The sequence below is a fragment of the Aphis gossypii genome, chromosome 1 (genome assembly GCF_020184175.1).
Source record: "Aphis gossypii isolate Hap1 chromosome 1, ASM2018417v2, whole genome shotgun sequence".
In the NCBI taxonomy this organism is placed as follows: Eukaryota; Metazoa; Arthropoda; class Insecta; order Hemiptera; family Aphididae; genus Aphis; species Aphis gossypii.
This window is the reverse complement of record NC_065530.1, coordinates 86,281,222-86,300,309: the sequence shown is the minus strand read 5'-3', so window position 1 is coordinate 86,300,309 and position 19,088 is coordinate 86,281,222. Positions and strand designations below refer to the sequence as shown.

At 27.6% G+C, this 19,088-nt stretch overlaps 1 protein-coding gene across 1 annotated transcript; it reads left to right on the top strand.

Annotated features, from left to right (window-relative positions):
- The first annotated feature begins 3,699 nt into the window (after positions 1 to 3,699).
- Positions 3,700 to 16,593, top strand: LOC114132601 (G-protein coupled receptor Mth2-like). The gene is made up of 6 exons (XM_027998115.2): positions 3,700 to 4,280; positions 8,306 to 8,795; positions 12,518 to 12,596; positions 14,750 to 14,934; positions 15,792 to 15,957; positions 16,175 to 16,593. The coding sequence occupies exons 1-6, from the start codon at positions 3,969 to 3,971 to the stop codon at positions 16,533 to 16,535; spliced, it is 1,593 nt and encodes a 530-aa protein (XP_027853916.1). The 5' UTR covers positions 3,700 to 3,968; the 3' UTR covers positions 16,536 to 16,593.
- The last annotated feature ends 2,495 nt before the right edge of the window (positions 16,594 to 19,088 follow it).

Genomic DNA, 19,088 nt, shown 5'->3' with positions numbered 1-19,088 from the left:
AAATCTCATTCGCAAATTCCTTTTTGGAAAAGCAACCAGAATTTAAAAATATCAAATTAAATTAAAGCAGGTCTAAATGTGAAATATCGTTTAATAGAATTAATTTATTGGTTTTCCATTTCATAAATCGAATAAAATAGTTGAATTAAAATATAACTTTGTTTGATATATAAAACATAGCATCTTCAATATGTATTTTTTTTTGCTTCACGCGTTATTTAGGCGCTTGCAGCTTCTACCAAAGTTTTCCAAAGTTTTCGATTTTCTGCATCCTCATTCCTCATACTATAGCTCCATTTCTCAATTTTTTTAAGTCATCTCTTACTCGATCCATCCAACGTTGACATGGCCTTCTCATAGGTTGTTTTTTATTTGGCTTTTTAATGAGAGCCTATCTAATCAATTTCCCCTCTGTAAGCCATACATGGCCAGCCCATTCAAGTCTTTTGGATCTCAAAAAATCTTGTACGTTTGGAGTATTATACAGTGTGTTTAAGTCTGCATTTTTTTCGCACGTACAAACCAGTAATTGGATTTAACACAGGCCCATCAATTTTTCAAAGTACTTTCCTTTCAAAAGTCAATAGTTTGTTCTCATCACCCTGCGTCGTGGCCCATGTTTCACATCCGTACATGACGATAAGACGTAAGTAGGCAATGTATAGTTTTTTCTTCGTCTTTTGAAAGAAATTTCGATATGAACATTTAAATATGTAGAAAATTACTTAAAAAATAAAGTTATACTTTATAGTACCCGATGTAGAATAATAAATATATTATATAAGACATGAAACATGGGTGATGGATGTATAACATATAAATGACAGATGGATAACAATATTAAAAATACAATCTTTTTTTGTACAAATAAAAAACTGGGTTTCTAAAGCTTGGTACCTATTTTTGTTTTGCCAATAATATTTATTTTGAATTAATACCAGCTTTAATTGCAGGGTTCATACTTTTATTATAGTATCGCTTGCGTCTCAGAATAATTAATGAATATGAGTTAAACACAATTAAATCAAGTAACAAAAATAATGTAGTATGAGCACATGCGCACATTATCAATAGCAACTACAATAAATTAATAGCCAATAACTTCAACAACAATGTTCGTAAATGACAAATATAATAATTTTTTAGTGTTAGTACCTATAGGCTATAATAGTACTTATTCATATTAAATATATAAATGTAAAAAAGTCATAATGAGTGTATCAAATATAATTACGACGCATAATAGCTCGTGAAATATTATATAGTTATAGAAAATTATGTCAGGATCGCAAATCGCAACCTTGTCATATAAACACTAGGAAGTTCTCTTATCTTTTAATATGATATTTTGAAATTATTATTTATGAGCAAAGTATATTGTAGTATCTATGTTATACACTAATAATGTAGTAAAATTATTATTTTACAATTATGATAATAATTGCATTTATAATATGTACGAATTAAAAAAACAAAATCCAAACAAAAAAAGTTGTCGACATCGGCTGTTATACTGATTGTTTGATCTTTATTTTATATTTATAACTTACCGAGAATTGTGTATAGCAGTAGGATAAACTAGGGAAGAACAATTCTCATGAATACGCCATTTAACAGGACACGGTTGATTTTTACCAATTAATAATACAACTTGAAATGGGCCATTGGCCAACCAAGATACTTCACGAAAAATATGATTTCATATTATCTACTACATTATTCAAAACTTTTATAATTCATAACACCAACGGTGGCGTAACTTTGGGCCCGCGACCCCGCGTTGCGCGGGGGCAAGATAATTTGGGGCTTTTGGTGTTACACCTCGCGTGTGTGTCCTTAATGTTTACATGATAAAAACTGTAATACAAGTTTAATTAAATTTACGTTTTTGCAACTATAATAGGAATGCTATTCATAAATCAAACTTATATTTAAAAAAAAAACCAGAAAAACTTCTTATTGAATTATCAAATAAAACAAATAATGATTGGAATATTGAATTGGTAAATGTAGTAATATTTGTTCATAAGTTATAATTTATAGTTTTTAAAAAAGTACGTATAACTAAAAATATGATTGTTTGAAGGTCGTACATTTTGTGATAAGTAAAATCTCCCAGCTTCCAAAAAAAAAAAATGCTTAACATGATTAAATTAATGAATTAATAAATATATTAATTAATTAATTAATTTTATCATGTATCATTATAATTTTCACCACAAATTTTTATGTACCTAGGTATCTACACTATTGTTTTTATGAATAATAAAAGTAATAATTAACGTAGTATTGACAATATTGTATAAGTGTATTAAACGTAATCTCGCCGGATGAGTGAGAAAAGGAAGGAGATAACGCAATGATAACACAAATACACGACCGTACGGACCGGCGCCACCGAATGATTCATCACACAGTCACAACTCATAACCTACCACACAGCAAGGCCATAGCCAAAAAAATATTTGAGAGGGGGTTAATGTATAAATATGTTATATTATGTAATAAAATATAAAATTCTAACTAATCAGTCTTATTTCAAAAAAATTTCGGGGGAGGGGGGGGGGGGTTGAATCCTAAACCCCCCCTGGCCACGGCCTTGCCACACAGGGTATAACTGTATAAGTCCCATAATGTCTACGGGCGATAGTCGATAGGATACCATTACGATGACCGAAAAAAATAATACGTAATGACATAATGATATTCAAAATATAGAGGATATGTTATGTCCAGGTATACTGCGGAGGAACGAATGTCACCCATGAATTTCATTTGCCCCTTCCCCCATAAAATACAACCGTCAACCATAGATAATAAAGATATGGATAGGCCACGCCTATGTTAAATATATTTGAGGCCGCGTGCCTGGAGGGGAAGGCAATTGAGGCGTTTTTATAATGATAATTGATACTCTATATAGGTATACTTGTTTGGCCTCAACTGGACCCCTTAAATACCGTTGATAAGACCGATATGTCCTATCCATATCTTTATTATCTATGCTGTCAACAAAACGTTTTTATTACTACATATTTATCAATAAACATTCTTATCAATCACACATTCAAATTAAATATTAAAAATTAAACATCGCAATGCTTATAGAACTCATCTGATGACGATAAAAAAAATATATTCGTAATTTATTTTGATCGATGTTTCAATAACGTATACCTACTAATTACTATAGTTTCGAAATAAGACAATAAGACATATTGTTGTGAGATACCTATTGTATGAAAATAAATATTGAAGGCGAAGAAGACCCATCTCGGAACTTCGTCGAAAGGGCAATCGATTTCTATGCAAGAAACAAAATCGTCGCATTAGATCGGTTTAAAAAAAATAAAAATAAATTATAACGTTTTTAATTTGTACAAATTAAATCATGTGTATCAATATTGTCAAATGCATTGCGAATGAATCAAAATAATATGAATGATGTTACTAAAACGTACAACAAAATAAAAAAATGAGATCTACCCTTCCCCCCCCCCCAAAAAAAAAACAACAACAAAAAAACATAACAAAAACAAAATTGTTTGGATTCAATGCTGGTGATAATAGAAATAATACAATGCAAATATTATTGCGATGTCGTTGTTCTACACGCGGAGCCCTGAGACGATATTGTTATTATTTCGCCTATAATATTATCACGACTAAACAAGCGAATTGCTTTGTACGGCCAATGGCTATCGTAACGTCAACGCGTATCGTTTGCACACACGCCCGACGGTTTCCGTCCTCGGCCGCGGTCCGCAGTCTCTGCGAATGCTCTCAACGGGCACGGCGCACGGGCACAGTCGTTTCGCGCGCGTCACTGTCGACCGACACGTTTGCCCGACGAAACGTCACATTCGTCGTCGTACTATTTACAGTTTTCGTCGTTCCGTTTTTCTCCGTTTCCGCCGTCGACGTTATAAAAATCGTCTCTTGTCGCGTAGGACGCGCACTTACGCGAGATGGGTCGCCCGTTCGCGTGGCTACCGACGTTGCTCCTGCTGCGGGCCGCGACCTTTGCCGACGAACGGTGTCCGATGAACGTTTCCCAACCGGCGCCCGAAAACGCTCACCTGATGAACGACGTCCTGTGGGCCGGACAACCGGAAAAATCGTATACACCGGCTGCGTACCGTTCGGTTCCGGGAGTCGGTTTCGTCCTGTGCACGTGCGAAATAGGACCGTGTGTCCGAAAGTGTTGCGCTCCGAACGCCGCGTACGTGAATTCGAAATGCACGCCACTGAACGCGTCGGACAAAATCGCCAAGTTTGAGGTAGGTAGAGGCTTTGTAATCGGTTAAAACCCTAATAATTACTTAATGCGAGACGACCAAATAAGATTTCTTATTTTTGGGCCGTATAATATTATATTGGGTGTGGGTCCTTCCGGAAATGTATTTTTTTTTTTGTTGTACTACCTAGACATTTGAATAGTTTCCATAAAACGAAATGCCTTAATATTGCAGGAAGGCACTTGAGTACTTGACCCCCCTGAAATTTTAGATGGGGCAAAGGTATCATTTTGTACCCCTCCCTATAAAGATATACTAGATATAGATAGTAGAAATCTTTAAATTTTCTTAAATAAAAACAATGTATTTCATTTATAAGATAAACATTTTTCCATTGTAGAATAGTGATTAGTGGGTACATATTATAGTTTTTGTTTTTCCTGTTGTATACATAATATGTTGAAGTTACATTACCTGAATACAAAAATAACCCTCCCCTCAAATATTCTTATATTTTCATTTTATGAATTATGATTACAATACAATATGATTATCAAACTTTTATTTTTTTCAAACAAATTAAAGCATTTTTTTTTTTATAAACTCATGTACTTATCTTTATTTGACTTATATACTTAATTATTTAACTTGTATTGGGTACCTTAAGACTTGTTTCCTCGTTTGTCTCTTTATCATAAGATGAGTTAAGACTTGTGTACAAATATAGTTAGATTATGGTTTTGAATTAGATGAATAAATTATTCATCTCTAGTTGCTTTTCGATACTTGTTAAACTTCTTTTCACTTGTATGGTCTTGGAGTCCAAATACTCCAAATACTTAACGCTGTCGTCTCTGTTCCAAGTCGCAAAAACAAAACCGTTTATTATTCCATGCGTTAGCTGATAGCGATGTGCCTGATAGACTAAATATGCAATCCCATAATATTATATCGTACGTCTTCGGAAAATCAATAGCAAATAGTAAGTTTCTATCAAAAAACTTATTTCGTCAATTGAATTGGGGATATCCTCCTCAGTGCCGGGCTAGGTGGACTGGATAGTCTAACTATCCTATGTATATACCTCGGACCGTCCACTGAAGTTTGTAGATCGCTTGCTAAACGAACGGATTGTTTTAAAATAATAAAAAACATGGGAAATTTTCTATTTTTATGTGACTTACTTGGAAAAATTTAATTTTTCCGTACGATATCTATTACTTCCGGTTATGTCTAAAGACCGAATTATTCCCGGCGTAGAATTCGAATCCAATAGAAAGAAGGCGATGGAGCATCACAAATTGACGGGCAGCACCCACTACATAGTCCGGCTTAGTGTTGCAAGAGAATACCTAACTGCTACAAAGCCGTCGGCTATTTAGGATATTATTTTGCTAATAACATCATATAATAACATAAATAAAATATAATATGTATAATTATTATTTATTATTATAATATTACTGTACATCGTGGCTGCTTAAATGTCATCGAAACCAGTTTGGTCGTGGCTTTCTACATTTTGCGCATTCTGATTACTGCGTGTTTCCCACATGGGTGTTTCATCATAATATTATATAAATATTATATAAATTATATTATTATTATTTACAAGTCTAGACCTCGCCGGCTAAAATATTGCAAAAATCGATTTGTTTTGTAAATTGCGGGAATCTCCAACAAATAACAATACATAATACGTGTACACTGAGACTGATATAAATGTACCTATATCATAAATCCGGCCGGTTAAATTAATGTGTTACTCTTTGTGCGATAAAATTTGGATTAAACCCATTTATATTGACGACAATTCTGTCCTAGCGATATTGAAAATTATCTTTTTTCGTATAAGCTATTCATAATAAATTAATAACCATATTGCCATACATAATTTGTAATAATCTATTTTGACGTCTCTGTTGAAAATTTTACTTAGGTGTAGTTTACTAATATAATAATAATTATGGTCCAACCATTGATATACGATTAATTTACGTAAACAACTTAATATTATGTAATTTATGAAAACTAAAAGATAATTTAGCGTATCTATACGGTGTAAATGCATCAAACAGTTTCAATACATTTACATTTTTAACCACTTACCTACAGGTTATAGGCATACTTCAATATTTTGTGTGTTGTGTATTACATGGAAGGTTCGAGACACAATGTATTTTCTATATCTATATAGTTAGTACTTTACACGTCTGTTCGTTGATATTAATAATAACCAACATCGGTTTAGCTCAGAAATGTAACCAGATATTAATTGACATAGCTGAATATATTACGCAACAAATGTGTACCAAATTAGATTTTTAAAAATTAGGAACAAATAACAATAGTACAATATCTAAATAAATATTCAATAATATTGTGCCTTATTTTGTCCTTGATTTATATTTACCTAACCTAACCTTTGTATTTATAAACATTCTATTGCATAGGTACAATACTAATATACTAATATACTAATATAAGTTATAATCCCTTATCAGAAACTATACTTTACCACAATTTTTAATTTAAGCCATTTGTTTTCTAAGAACATTTTCAACAAAAATGTTTTGTTTTTATGTTCATTATAATAGTTAACACATTTTAGAGGTTAATCGACTCAATAGTTGGATGGGTATAATTCTTCAATACATTGGTACAGTTAATTTACATTTCATTTTGGACTATGTGTTCAAAATTACCGTTGAATTTTACGGGGCTTCGAAAATATTAAACATTGAATAATTATGTTTATGATACATTGATACCTATGACCTATACTTAAAACATAATTATATAATTATACACTTTAGTCATAACTCATAATTCATGAGGATAGTCTAAAATATCTATATATATATGCAAATTTACTTTTTTAATAGTTACGAGTTTACGACTAGCTATAGAAACGATAAGAAAAATTTGTTACATGAGATTAACGAATATTCATTTTTAAGTTATTTATGATTATGAGAAATAACAAAACAGCTTAACATAGTAAAAATAAACGAGAATGAACGTGCTGAATCAATGAATAATATTTAATAATATACCAACTTTAAATAAAAATAAAGATCAGCTAATGCTTGTATATAATTATAGTTCTGCTAGATTGTATGCGTAGGTACTAAACACATAGTTTTATATTTATATTCATTCATAATATTTTTTTTTTCGAGATTAATTGAATATTAATTCTATTCAACTCGCCAACATTGATTAATAAATTCATCATACAAATGTTTGGTTTATTTAAACCGTAAAAATTATAGAAAAATAAAAAATAGTTTTATACTAAACAATACAGTTTAATAAACAAAAACAATTGATTATGTCCTCCTTAGAATCTACGAAATAAATTTAAATTATAAATATATTTATGCATAAACTAATGAAATCTTCAATTAAAATATAATAAAGATATTATTTAATATTATATTTATTTTATAGGTTTATAATATTATAATATATAATATATATACAGTTCTCGGTATAGATTATAGACTTATAGGATATACCTATTATACCTATATTATTTTTTTTATGATATAATATTATAATAACTATTTTTCATGTTTGGCTTATTATAACTTATAAGTCATGTAAGTGTTTTCCGTTGTTAAGTCTTCCTATGTTCTCATTCATCATCTTTTTAAAGTTCTTAGTTGGATAGTTAATTATTTCTATAAAACACAGACTTGAAGTACTCGCCACACGGTCACGGTTAATTGGTTATATCTAGGGTTTCTTTATATCGGCCATCTGGTTTTTACAAATCAGTTATTTTTAGTCATTTTACTTTCAGTGGCATGTATATATCCTACACAGGGCATTCACATAGGATCCTTCTGGTCTTAATTATTGTTACTATATATCGTCTATATCCGGTTGAATATATCTTATTGGGATTAATAGGTGATTAATGGTTCTGCGCTTGTATTCGTTGACGCCCAATCATATTATTCAAAAGTCGATTTTTTTTTAATGTTACACTTGCATAAACAATTTGAATTAAATTTAGAAATGATCTCTAGATTTAAGAACTAATTTAGTTTATATTATAGGTTCCGACATTTGTGAATGCAAACGGGACAGTGGATGTACATAAGATGGACCTGTTTCATATAGTCCATGGAAAACTGGCATGTGGTAAAAAATATAGATTAGTTCCATCGGCGAAAAAAAATGATAATTTTCAAGTAACTAAAACGGGATGGTTACTGAATGAATCGGGATCTATTATTGCTAAACCAGATCGATTTTGTTTGGAACAATTTTCCGAATTAAATTATCAAATTTTAGCAGTTGTTTGTTCTCCAGAAAAAGTTGAGAGCTTAGAAGATGGCGCAAATATATTTTATACGATCGGCATGATGCTATCGCTACCATTTTTGTTTTCAACGTTCCTAGTTTATGCTCTTATAAAAGACTTACGAAATTTGCATGGAAAGTCTCTAATGTGTCATGTAGCAACACTATCAATTGCATACACCAGTCTTATAGTTGTTCAATTCATTACTAATAGTGTTGTTAAAGAATGGTGCATTTTTTTAGGTAAGTAAATATACCTATTTATAATATATATTGTATACTTTAATTTTATAATGAAAATAATATGTATATTATGTATATATCTGAAGTATATTTTTATACTAATGCGTTATCATTTTTAATTTATCATATAAATACAATCAGTAAATATATTAAATAATTTATTCATTAAAATAATTTAAAAACACACATTATAAGTCATATTTACTACTATCGGCTAACACAGTAAACTACCATTAATACATAATAATATAACTGTCCTAAGCCCAGTATAAATACATACATATTACATACCTACAACAATATAAATTATATTAAAATATTATCGTAACACGCAAATATGCAATAATAATTTTAACATAATATGGTGATAAAATAATACTCGGACAAGCATATAATATAATAATAATATATACTTAAATTGAATTAAATGACATTTTATGGCTGAAAAATCCACTTATATCATTTATTAATAAGGAAAAATTCATTAGCACTTTCATCTGTTTTAATATCATAGGTTTTAGGAAAATTATAAAGATGACTATGAGCTGCCTAAACTATAATCTATATTTAAATATATTATATAAATACGATTTATTAAATAACATGTGCCTATTTTATCCAAAAACATACTTAAAATATATGTAAAAATAGCTACTAATAATAACTTCGAATCTTTAATAAATGAATCAAAGTATACGATCAAGTTAAGATAAATTATTGTATACAAAATTTAACTTATATTTCTTTAGTTCTATATTAACAGTTATAGTTATTTGTGTTTTTTGTTCAATTAATGTGAATTAAATCTAAGATCTAAAATATTGGTTATTAGCCTGTACAATTTTAATTTTAAATCATTATTTTAATATTATCTTGATAATATATATATTTTTTAGTTGAAACTAAAAATCAGACAGAAAATAGTAGCTTTCTGGGAACTTAAATATTAAGGTGTGAAAATGTTAAGGCTATTATAGTTGTTTTTGTTTTTGTTTAAAACAATAGTTTAAAGCTCCATGTACACCAAGGTCTAATACAGTAATACGAGGTACCTACATATCATCATTAACCGTTTGACAACAATAAAATGATTTTCAGTTTATTTTCAAAATGCACTTAAATTGTTTATTTTATTTTAACTAATGTATTTATATATATATTATATTATATAATAAATTAATTTTTTGTTATGAAAAATAACAATGACCAATTTTACTTTAAAATGTGTGATAGGTACAACAAAAGTTAATATAAAACTACTGGAATACGCAAAGCCAAACATTTCTAGTTCTTAAATTAAAATATGCCGTATACTAATTTATGTAAATATATTTTTTAGTATTTTTTTAAGCCTAACTAAATTTCGCATAAATAATAAAAAATAATAGAAATACAATTTTAAAAAGTCTAATTAAAATCCTAATGGTTTTTTAACAATAAATTATCGTGACAAAATTGTGTTAAAAATTTAAATTTATAATATGTATGAACTATGAGTTGTGGGTAGTTGACGTTTTGACACTAAACAACTAATGATTAAAGCAAAATGAAAATTGCTTTGTACAAATTACGTTGTTTCCTTCTTGTCGAAGCTGTTATAGCACAAACAAATAAACCTGTACAATAAAATCAAGATGTTCCTGCAAATTGCAATCTTTAATCTAATTTAGGTGGGGAAAATGCTCGATTGAATATTTTAAATGTATAATTTATTGAATTATGTATTTTACTTAAATTTTGGTTTAAATGTATTAATTGTTCATCTGTTTCCCTTCGTTTTATTCTCGCAGTTGGTCATATATCTGCATTAACACATATATGAAATATATACTCAGATTTAATGATAATACCAATTGGTTCAGTCAACCTGTCGCTTAAGGAGTGAAAATCCGTACATATTGTATTTCCACACAATTTTGGTACACTTGTTGCATACGTGTATAGTAATAATTGTTATTTGTTGCCGTCTCGAATGAATAATTATGTGTAGGTATATTACGCACGTTTTTAAAATAAAACACTAAATTAATTTTTAGAAACTAATGAAATAATTATTGTTTGAATTGTACAATATTTAATTTAATCACATACAATTTTAATATGTATACCTATAGAAATAATGCAGTTTTCAAAATCCAATTTTTGGAATTTTTAATTATAACCTAAGACCACAGTTTCAAATTCTTGAAATATTTTATACTGCTTAAAGAGTGTTCTTCAGAGTTCTGTTTTTCAAATGAAAACTTCTCTTTTCAACTGAAAATTATTTAGTAGATAATTTTTCGAAAAATGTTAACGTATCAAAATTATAACAAATAGTTATTTAATTATTTAACTTGGTATACTAAGGATAATGTAGGTCCATTATTGTAGGATTAGAAGATATACATGGGCTATTGTGATTTGATTATTTTTGGTAATTAATATTAATTATTATCAACATTGCACGTAGTATAATAATATAATATACTGTATAAATACAGTGGACGCCGCTTAATGCTTATTGGGCTCATCACGGTCAATTGACTCATTTGCCTATTAAACTCAAAACGGCTATAATATTGTCCTGATTTGCACATATACTAATACACAGCAAAAGAATCGTATATTCGACTCACACGCCGGTTAATAGGGTCATTTGAAAATTATATAAACAAAAAGAGTATGTACATATTATATAAATATGATAATAAACATACTATGAATGCGATGTATGACGGTACCTGTACGGTTGCTTTTACGTTAGCGATTTTGACGTATTCGAGTAACATAAATCCTACAAAAATGTGATAATGAAGTTGGCCAAAGAAGGGAAAATCCAATCAACCCTAGATGAGTTTTTATCAAAAAATTAAAAGAGTTTAAATATACTAGGTACCTACATATTATTTTATTTTATTTTTAATTGCATTCATACACATCAATAAATATTTTTAAGTAAATAAGTTTTAATTTTTAAAAAAATGTAGGATCATTCGCCTTATTGATTCATTCGGTTAAAGGACTCAAATGGTTATCTCCCAAAGTAAATCCAATAAGCGTCGTCAACTATATATAATTTGTAAAAGTGGTCCTAGTATCCATTATTACCATAGATAATAAAAGAATGGATAGGCCATTCCTATATTAACAACATAGGGGTTTGCGGGCCGGAATGTGGATGAGAGACAGACTGCTTTTATATAGTGCTCTCACTTTAGCAAGGGGTATTATCATTTATTTATATAGCTATATATATATAAATATTGCTGCAATTTTGGTATTTTGATAATAGATAAAACCCTTTGTAACCTCAAAGTAAAATAATGTTCTTGCCCGTGCGATAAGGCCTGGTGGCCTATCCATTCTTTTATTATCTATGATTATTACCTACCCTGTATATATATTTTATATAATGTTGTAAAACAATTATTTAAGATTATCATCCTTAGTAAAAAGATTAGTAAGTACTGGTAAACAACTAATTCATATTTGCATTAGATGCGTCAACGTTTTCAAAGAAAATATTCACTAAATAAGAAAAATGCTAGGTTTTTAGTTTATATCACCACACAGCGCCTTAAAGCTTAAGTAGTAAAAAAAATCTCAAGGATTTGAAAATATGGTCTTTAAGTATTTGTCTTTTAAGATTTTAAATTTTAAATAAATTATTCAAAAAATGAATGAGCCTACTTGGTGAATTATATATATTATCAATGAAATTTGGTTTTTCTTTGTTTCAGCGTATACCGTTCAATTCTCGTTTTTGGCAAGTTTTTTCTGGCTTAATGTTATGTGTTTTGATTTATGGTGGACTTTCAGGTAAATAAAATAATATAGTATATTAATTGGTAGGTATTGACGAATACTGGTCTGAAATCTTTCAGACAACTGCTAATAAATAACTTTATCTCCGTTTGTATTTTTATGTTATTTAGATTTTATAGATCTTATAATATAAAGACATAAATAATTAATAAATTTATATATTTTAATATCATAATAGGTTAATAGGCTATAGTTATAGATAACCAAAATAATTGAAATAATCAAAAACTTAACTTTGGTTGTTGTAGTTGTCAGCGTTAAAAAATGTCCGAATTTACCAATATATTTTTTTAATAAAGAATGCACAACCACGGTGATGATTCTGTCAGTTGATATGACGATGTTCTTGTTGTAAACTGTAAAATATTTTACACATTATTAGAACAACATATGACCGAAAATTAATTTGTTTTTAATCTATGATAACATTTACGATATAAATTATTTGGTTTAGTCGACAGTTCTCTGTATTTCGTAAACAACTTGCACTAATCATACCATTCTATATTTTAATTTTTTTTTTATATATATTGTATACGACGTACGTGTTTTTATTATCCCCGAATAAAATCTAAATAATTCATTAATAACAATAAAATACAAATTAAATGTTTTTATTATTTTTTTTTTAGGGGGAAGAGAGAAGGATTTTTTACCAGTGTACGCTTATTTAATCTAAATTAACCAACATAATTGTGTGTCTAGTATAAATTATGAAATTTACGTTTTAATTCTTAAAATTAATATTTACTTCATTGATTGTTAAGAAAGTGAAAAATTCACAAAAAATTCCTTTATCGTAATCGTTTAATTATTTTTACTATGCATCAACCAAATGCATATACTATTATACTATACACATTATTTATTTATTATTCATTCAATTTTGGCAAGTGAGCTAAAGCGTTGGCAGAGAAATCAACAATATGTAGTAATACTTGGAATTTGAATTTGGATACAGTAAAAGTTTACTTTTACTATCTCTTCGATATTATATTGCTTTACCTACACCTAATCAGTTTATTATAATAATTACTTAATATAATGTTTAATGAGTACAGACTACAGACATATGATTTACTACTAATATATTATTCGTAAAGATCACAATTTTCTCTGTAAATAGAAAACAAAACGCTCTTTTATTTTCCAATTGATATCTAGCAAATAGAAATATAGTTTTTATATAATATAATGTATAATTATAATTGTGTATATCGGTACTGTGTATCACAATAAAATATTTTATTTTTAGTAATTGAATAAAATTAATGATTAATGATATTAACATTATTAGCTATTAACAATTAAATAGATTTTTGATTTGATATGCAATAATTACATTCATTTCAATAATCAAAAGGACAAATTAAAAATGTTGTATTATGGTTTTATGTATTGATACGTACCTAGTTAATTTTGATTATTCGAAATAGATTCTCTAGAAATATAGAATTAATTATTACATTGTATTTAATATACTACTATTTAAATGGAAGCCAGTTCATTATGCACATATTATGTCATTGTTGGTCAGATGTTATCTAAATTCGAAACACGTTCAATAAAAGAGTACATTGAGTATATTTGCAATTACAAAGTAAAAACATGTACAATGTACATATATTATTAACTTAATAGAGTTCCAGCAATAATACTTCCATAATAGCAGAAGGCATACCCCGTTCCCCAACGCCCTTGAATATTTATACTATATTATTATATATACCTATAAATATTGTAAAAAAATTAATTAACCTAAAAATTAATGTAGATGTAGGTATTATAAACAATTCTGTTTATTAAAATGTTAATTTTTTCATGGGAACCTGTGTACATTATAAGTTGTATTTTAGTTTGTACGTTATAGAGAATAGATATCATTCAAATTTAAAGTACCTACATACTAATGAAATAGAAGTAAAATAAAAACATTTTGTATTAGAATATTATGTTTTACATTTTTTGATCAACTTAATCAATATTTTCAATCTCGAAAAAACAAGATATAATAATGTATTAAACTCGATATTAATTAAGAATAGGCATTTATATATACTGCAAAAAACAATGTTTAGATTATAAATATTAAAATATCTAAGTAGAATTTTTAAATAATTTAATTTATTCATATATTTAATTTTCAGTGGATTTAGACCATTAAGAGGAAATATAAAAGAACATGAAGCAAAAAAATTTATTGTCTATTCCATATATGCGTGGGGTTGTACCACATTCATTTCAATAATTACATTTGGTATGGAGCAATTTCCATATTTACTATCTGACGCAATTCGTCCAGGATTCGGATATAAGAGTTGTTGGTTTGGTTGTAAGTATTTTTCATGAAAGTTGTTTTTATTTAAATAAGGTTGAATTCTGTACAAAAGTTCTTGATTGAAGTTTTAATAATATTTAAGAAATTACTAGTTATCACTTATAAGGTTATGTATGAACATTTTATATTACTTTCTAAAAAGTGGCTCTTAATGACTATTATTTAAGGTGAAATATTTAGGCGATTTCTTATCTTTTCGTCGCCACCTGTAACTTTGTGTTAGCCGTAAATTATTATTAGTGTGACTAGTGTGAGTACCTACTTAGGGCGGACGGGACGACTGTTCTATAATCTATTGTAGGTAATATAAAATAATTACGGCTTTGTTTATCACCATAGAAACGAATAAAATTAAATAAAAAAGATCCCCTCGTCCGCTCAGAATCGTTTTTTATAGAACGGAATCATATTGCATTCAAATCGAATACCGGAATACCTACAATAAAATTACAGTATCTCCTGTCCGAGGACCGAAGGGACGACGGTCAAACATCCACCACCAAAATGCGCTGACCTACTTTTTTTCAATTGTTGTATGATAATAACTTATTTTAACATTCTTTTTTCTGGTTTCAAAATAAAATACGATATAAGCTTTAATCGTAAATATTTTCGTTTACTCGTCTTGAAAAATATTACGTACAATATGATACTCTTGGCATTAACAAATTCATACGTATTTTTTTTAACAGATACTAAAATAAAATAAAAACGAGTACCTAAATGGCTTAATAGAATACCTCTATCGAATTAGAACTCGAATTTTAAAATTATACAGAATTATAAAATTTTAATTAAAAATATATCCAAACGTATCATGTTATTTAATTATTTATGAATTTATATTTTAGCAAATTCAGCCACGCTGTTATATTTTTATGGTCCTATCGGTACTCTATTATTTAGTAATCTATTGATGTTTATACACACGGCAATAATGATTATCAAGCATATGAGGGATGCTGAAGTACTCAGAGGATCTGAAAGCCAAAAAAATGTAGACCACGAAAAACAAAGGTAAGCACTGAAAAATAAATTTTTTTCTATATTATTAACATTGGTATTGTGACCATTATATATTTATATTATATAAAATTGTTAGTTATATATTTTGATACCTAGCAATAAAAATTATGAAATTTGACCTAATGAATTTGAAAAAAATATTGGTAATATAAATTTATTAAATTAATTGATCAAACAATATTTGAAATAGAAATGTATTGTGTTTCAGATTTATGTTGTATTTGAAATTATTCATTGTCATGGGTGTCAATTGGTTAGCAGAAATTATATCATGGGCATCAGGTTCGGATGGTTCTGAATTTTTATGGTACGTCACAGACATCGGGAACTCTTTGCAAGGAGTGTTGATTTTTTTAATTTTTGTATGTAAAAAACGTGTATTAAATTTATTAAACAAAAAGCTTTGTCCGCAGTTTCAACTTTTTAAGACATCTAATGTATCTACTAGAACCACCAATAGCACAGTCTCTAGAACTAGCTCCAATGTAAAAAATAAAGACACAGTTGAAATGTCCACTAAAAGCATAAGCAATTCAACTAATAATCAATTACACGATTTTAAAGCTTAATGTTTGTGTAATAAACATAAAATAGTTTTGATTAAATTTTCTTATACTGAACTTAAAACTTTATTATCATTATTTAATTAATGCTATTGACCACAATTTGTATTTTGATTAGAATTGAGTATTTTAATTTTAAATTCTATTCTATATTAGTTCCAAAAAGTATAGTCTCATAATAAATACACCTTTTTTTAAATAATACTTTGTTAGCTAGTAACATGTATAATTTACATGTAACCTCAATGCATTTTTAATAGTAGGTATTTTAGGAAATCATTTATAATTATTATTAATCTACTTTTTAAATAAGTAATAATTTTACTAGTCATCTATTAATCATAAACACTACTAAAATTATATTGGTATTATATAAATTATTATTTATTGAAAATTGTGTATAATTACTTATCAATTTGTATTAGTTACCTACATTACACATCTACCTACCTATAAATTAATACAATAATTAATTGAATAATAATTCTTTATTAAAATATTCAACCTATAGGCTATAGTAATGATTTATAATATTTTGATGTTTTTATTATAAAAGATTTCTATATTTTAATCATTTATAATTAAAACAAACAAATACAAATACAGTATCTATAATGTACAACAATTTTTTTTTATGAAGGATTAACAACTGAACCAAAAACATGTTCATTAATAAATCCATACTGTGTAGGTATATTGTACATATAATAATTTAATTTATAAAAATTATATACAGAAATTTATTATGCAATCATGTAAACTATATAAATATGTAATTATTTATAATATATAAAAATTATACATAGAATTGAATTTCATTTTTGATAAATGAATTAATTTTACAATGATATAATATGTTTTTTTTATTTGTATATCATCACTCATTCCTTTTGGGGGTGGTAAAAATGCTTGGATTTTCAAATTTAAGTATGATTTCTGGTATTAGATCTAATTTGGTATTTTTAAAATCTGGCTGTAGCCATTTTTCTCTAATAATTTTTAGCTATAAGTATTTCTAAAAAATAAATAATTATTGCCTATTAATTATTAACAGTTCTATTTTTTTTATATAATTATAGGATATTTCTATGAAATAAATATTCATTTATAAAAGAAAAGAATTATTAGACTAATGTATAATTGTTTTACTAATTATAATTGTCTAGATTACTAGACCAAATTGATTTTGTGTTGTATAAATATTTTAATATTTGTAGGGAAATGAATATCATTTTAGTTCAAAAAAATATTAGAAGAAAAATGGACCAGCCCACGTTTTATTGTTATAAATGTCTGTACTTTTTAGTAGTATAACTGGAAAAAAAATAATAAGTCAAGCTGGAACTTTTACGATAAATCAGTTTTTAAAAAAATTGATTATGTTGTTTGTTTACTTTGTTTTTGTTGTTGTACTTACCCAATAGAAAATACAAATAACTGTACCTACATACTTGAAGTTTTCACAACATTTTTATTATTAGTATTTTCTGTTTATTTTCTGGTATAATTTTCAAAATATTTCAATACTTAATTCATATTTGACTTTTTCGGGTTTTTTTTTGTTGATAAAGTTTTTTGCTTGGTTATGAACCTTGAAAATTTAATGTAAGGTCCCTCATAAGTATAGTTCCCAGATTTTGAATTCCCCAAACCAGGACAGGAGTACAGGACATCATATGACCTTTTTTTTATATAACGCTTATATTGTACTTGTTTAGTGATAAATAAATAAAAAAACATGACTATTAGAATTAGCCATAGGTAAAGATATTATAAGATAATGATCCAGGTTTTTATGTTTAATTATTAAATGATATTTTCTATCAGTTCCTATTAAGAGAACACCACACCTGCATGTGTTGTGTCCGTCTTTCATACATACTACAACACAATAAATTTACTTTCAGCGGAATAAGATTTATCTATTATCATTTATCAAACATAATAGGTACCTAATAATATTATTACAAATATTTCAGTTTCAATATTTTACATAATTATAACACACATAAAAATTTAAAACAAAAGTTCACGAGATGCCCTAAATAATATTTTTACATTTAAGTTTAGTAATACGTAAATTGACTCTAAAATTAGATCATAAAATTGATTCCACTGAACGAAAATTTGCTCTGTTATATTCATATGAGACAGTAACACATGCTGGTGTGGTATCCTCTTAACTGGGACAAACTGATTGACCAGCTAGGACACCAGATTACCAGAACATGCCATTAAAACCAGGAGTGTCTCGGTCAAACTGGTATGAATGGAAGTCTATTCATAAATAGTTAATATTGAAAACAAAAAAATCTATAAAAAATTTTCAAGTACAATTATTAGATTCTGAACGGAGTGATGAATGTATTGATTCTACAATGATGTGTGTTTTTTTTTGTGCCTATACAGCATAACTAGTCGAAATAATGCTTTAATTTCAAACTTTGGGGGTGGTTTCAATGGCAAAGTAAATATCCTTGGTGCATTCTAGAGGTCAAAAGTAAATATTTTCCAACAGTTTTCAAAAACATCGAGAAAAACAAAAAAAAGTGACGGAAA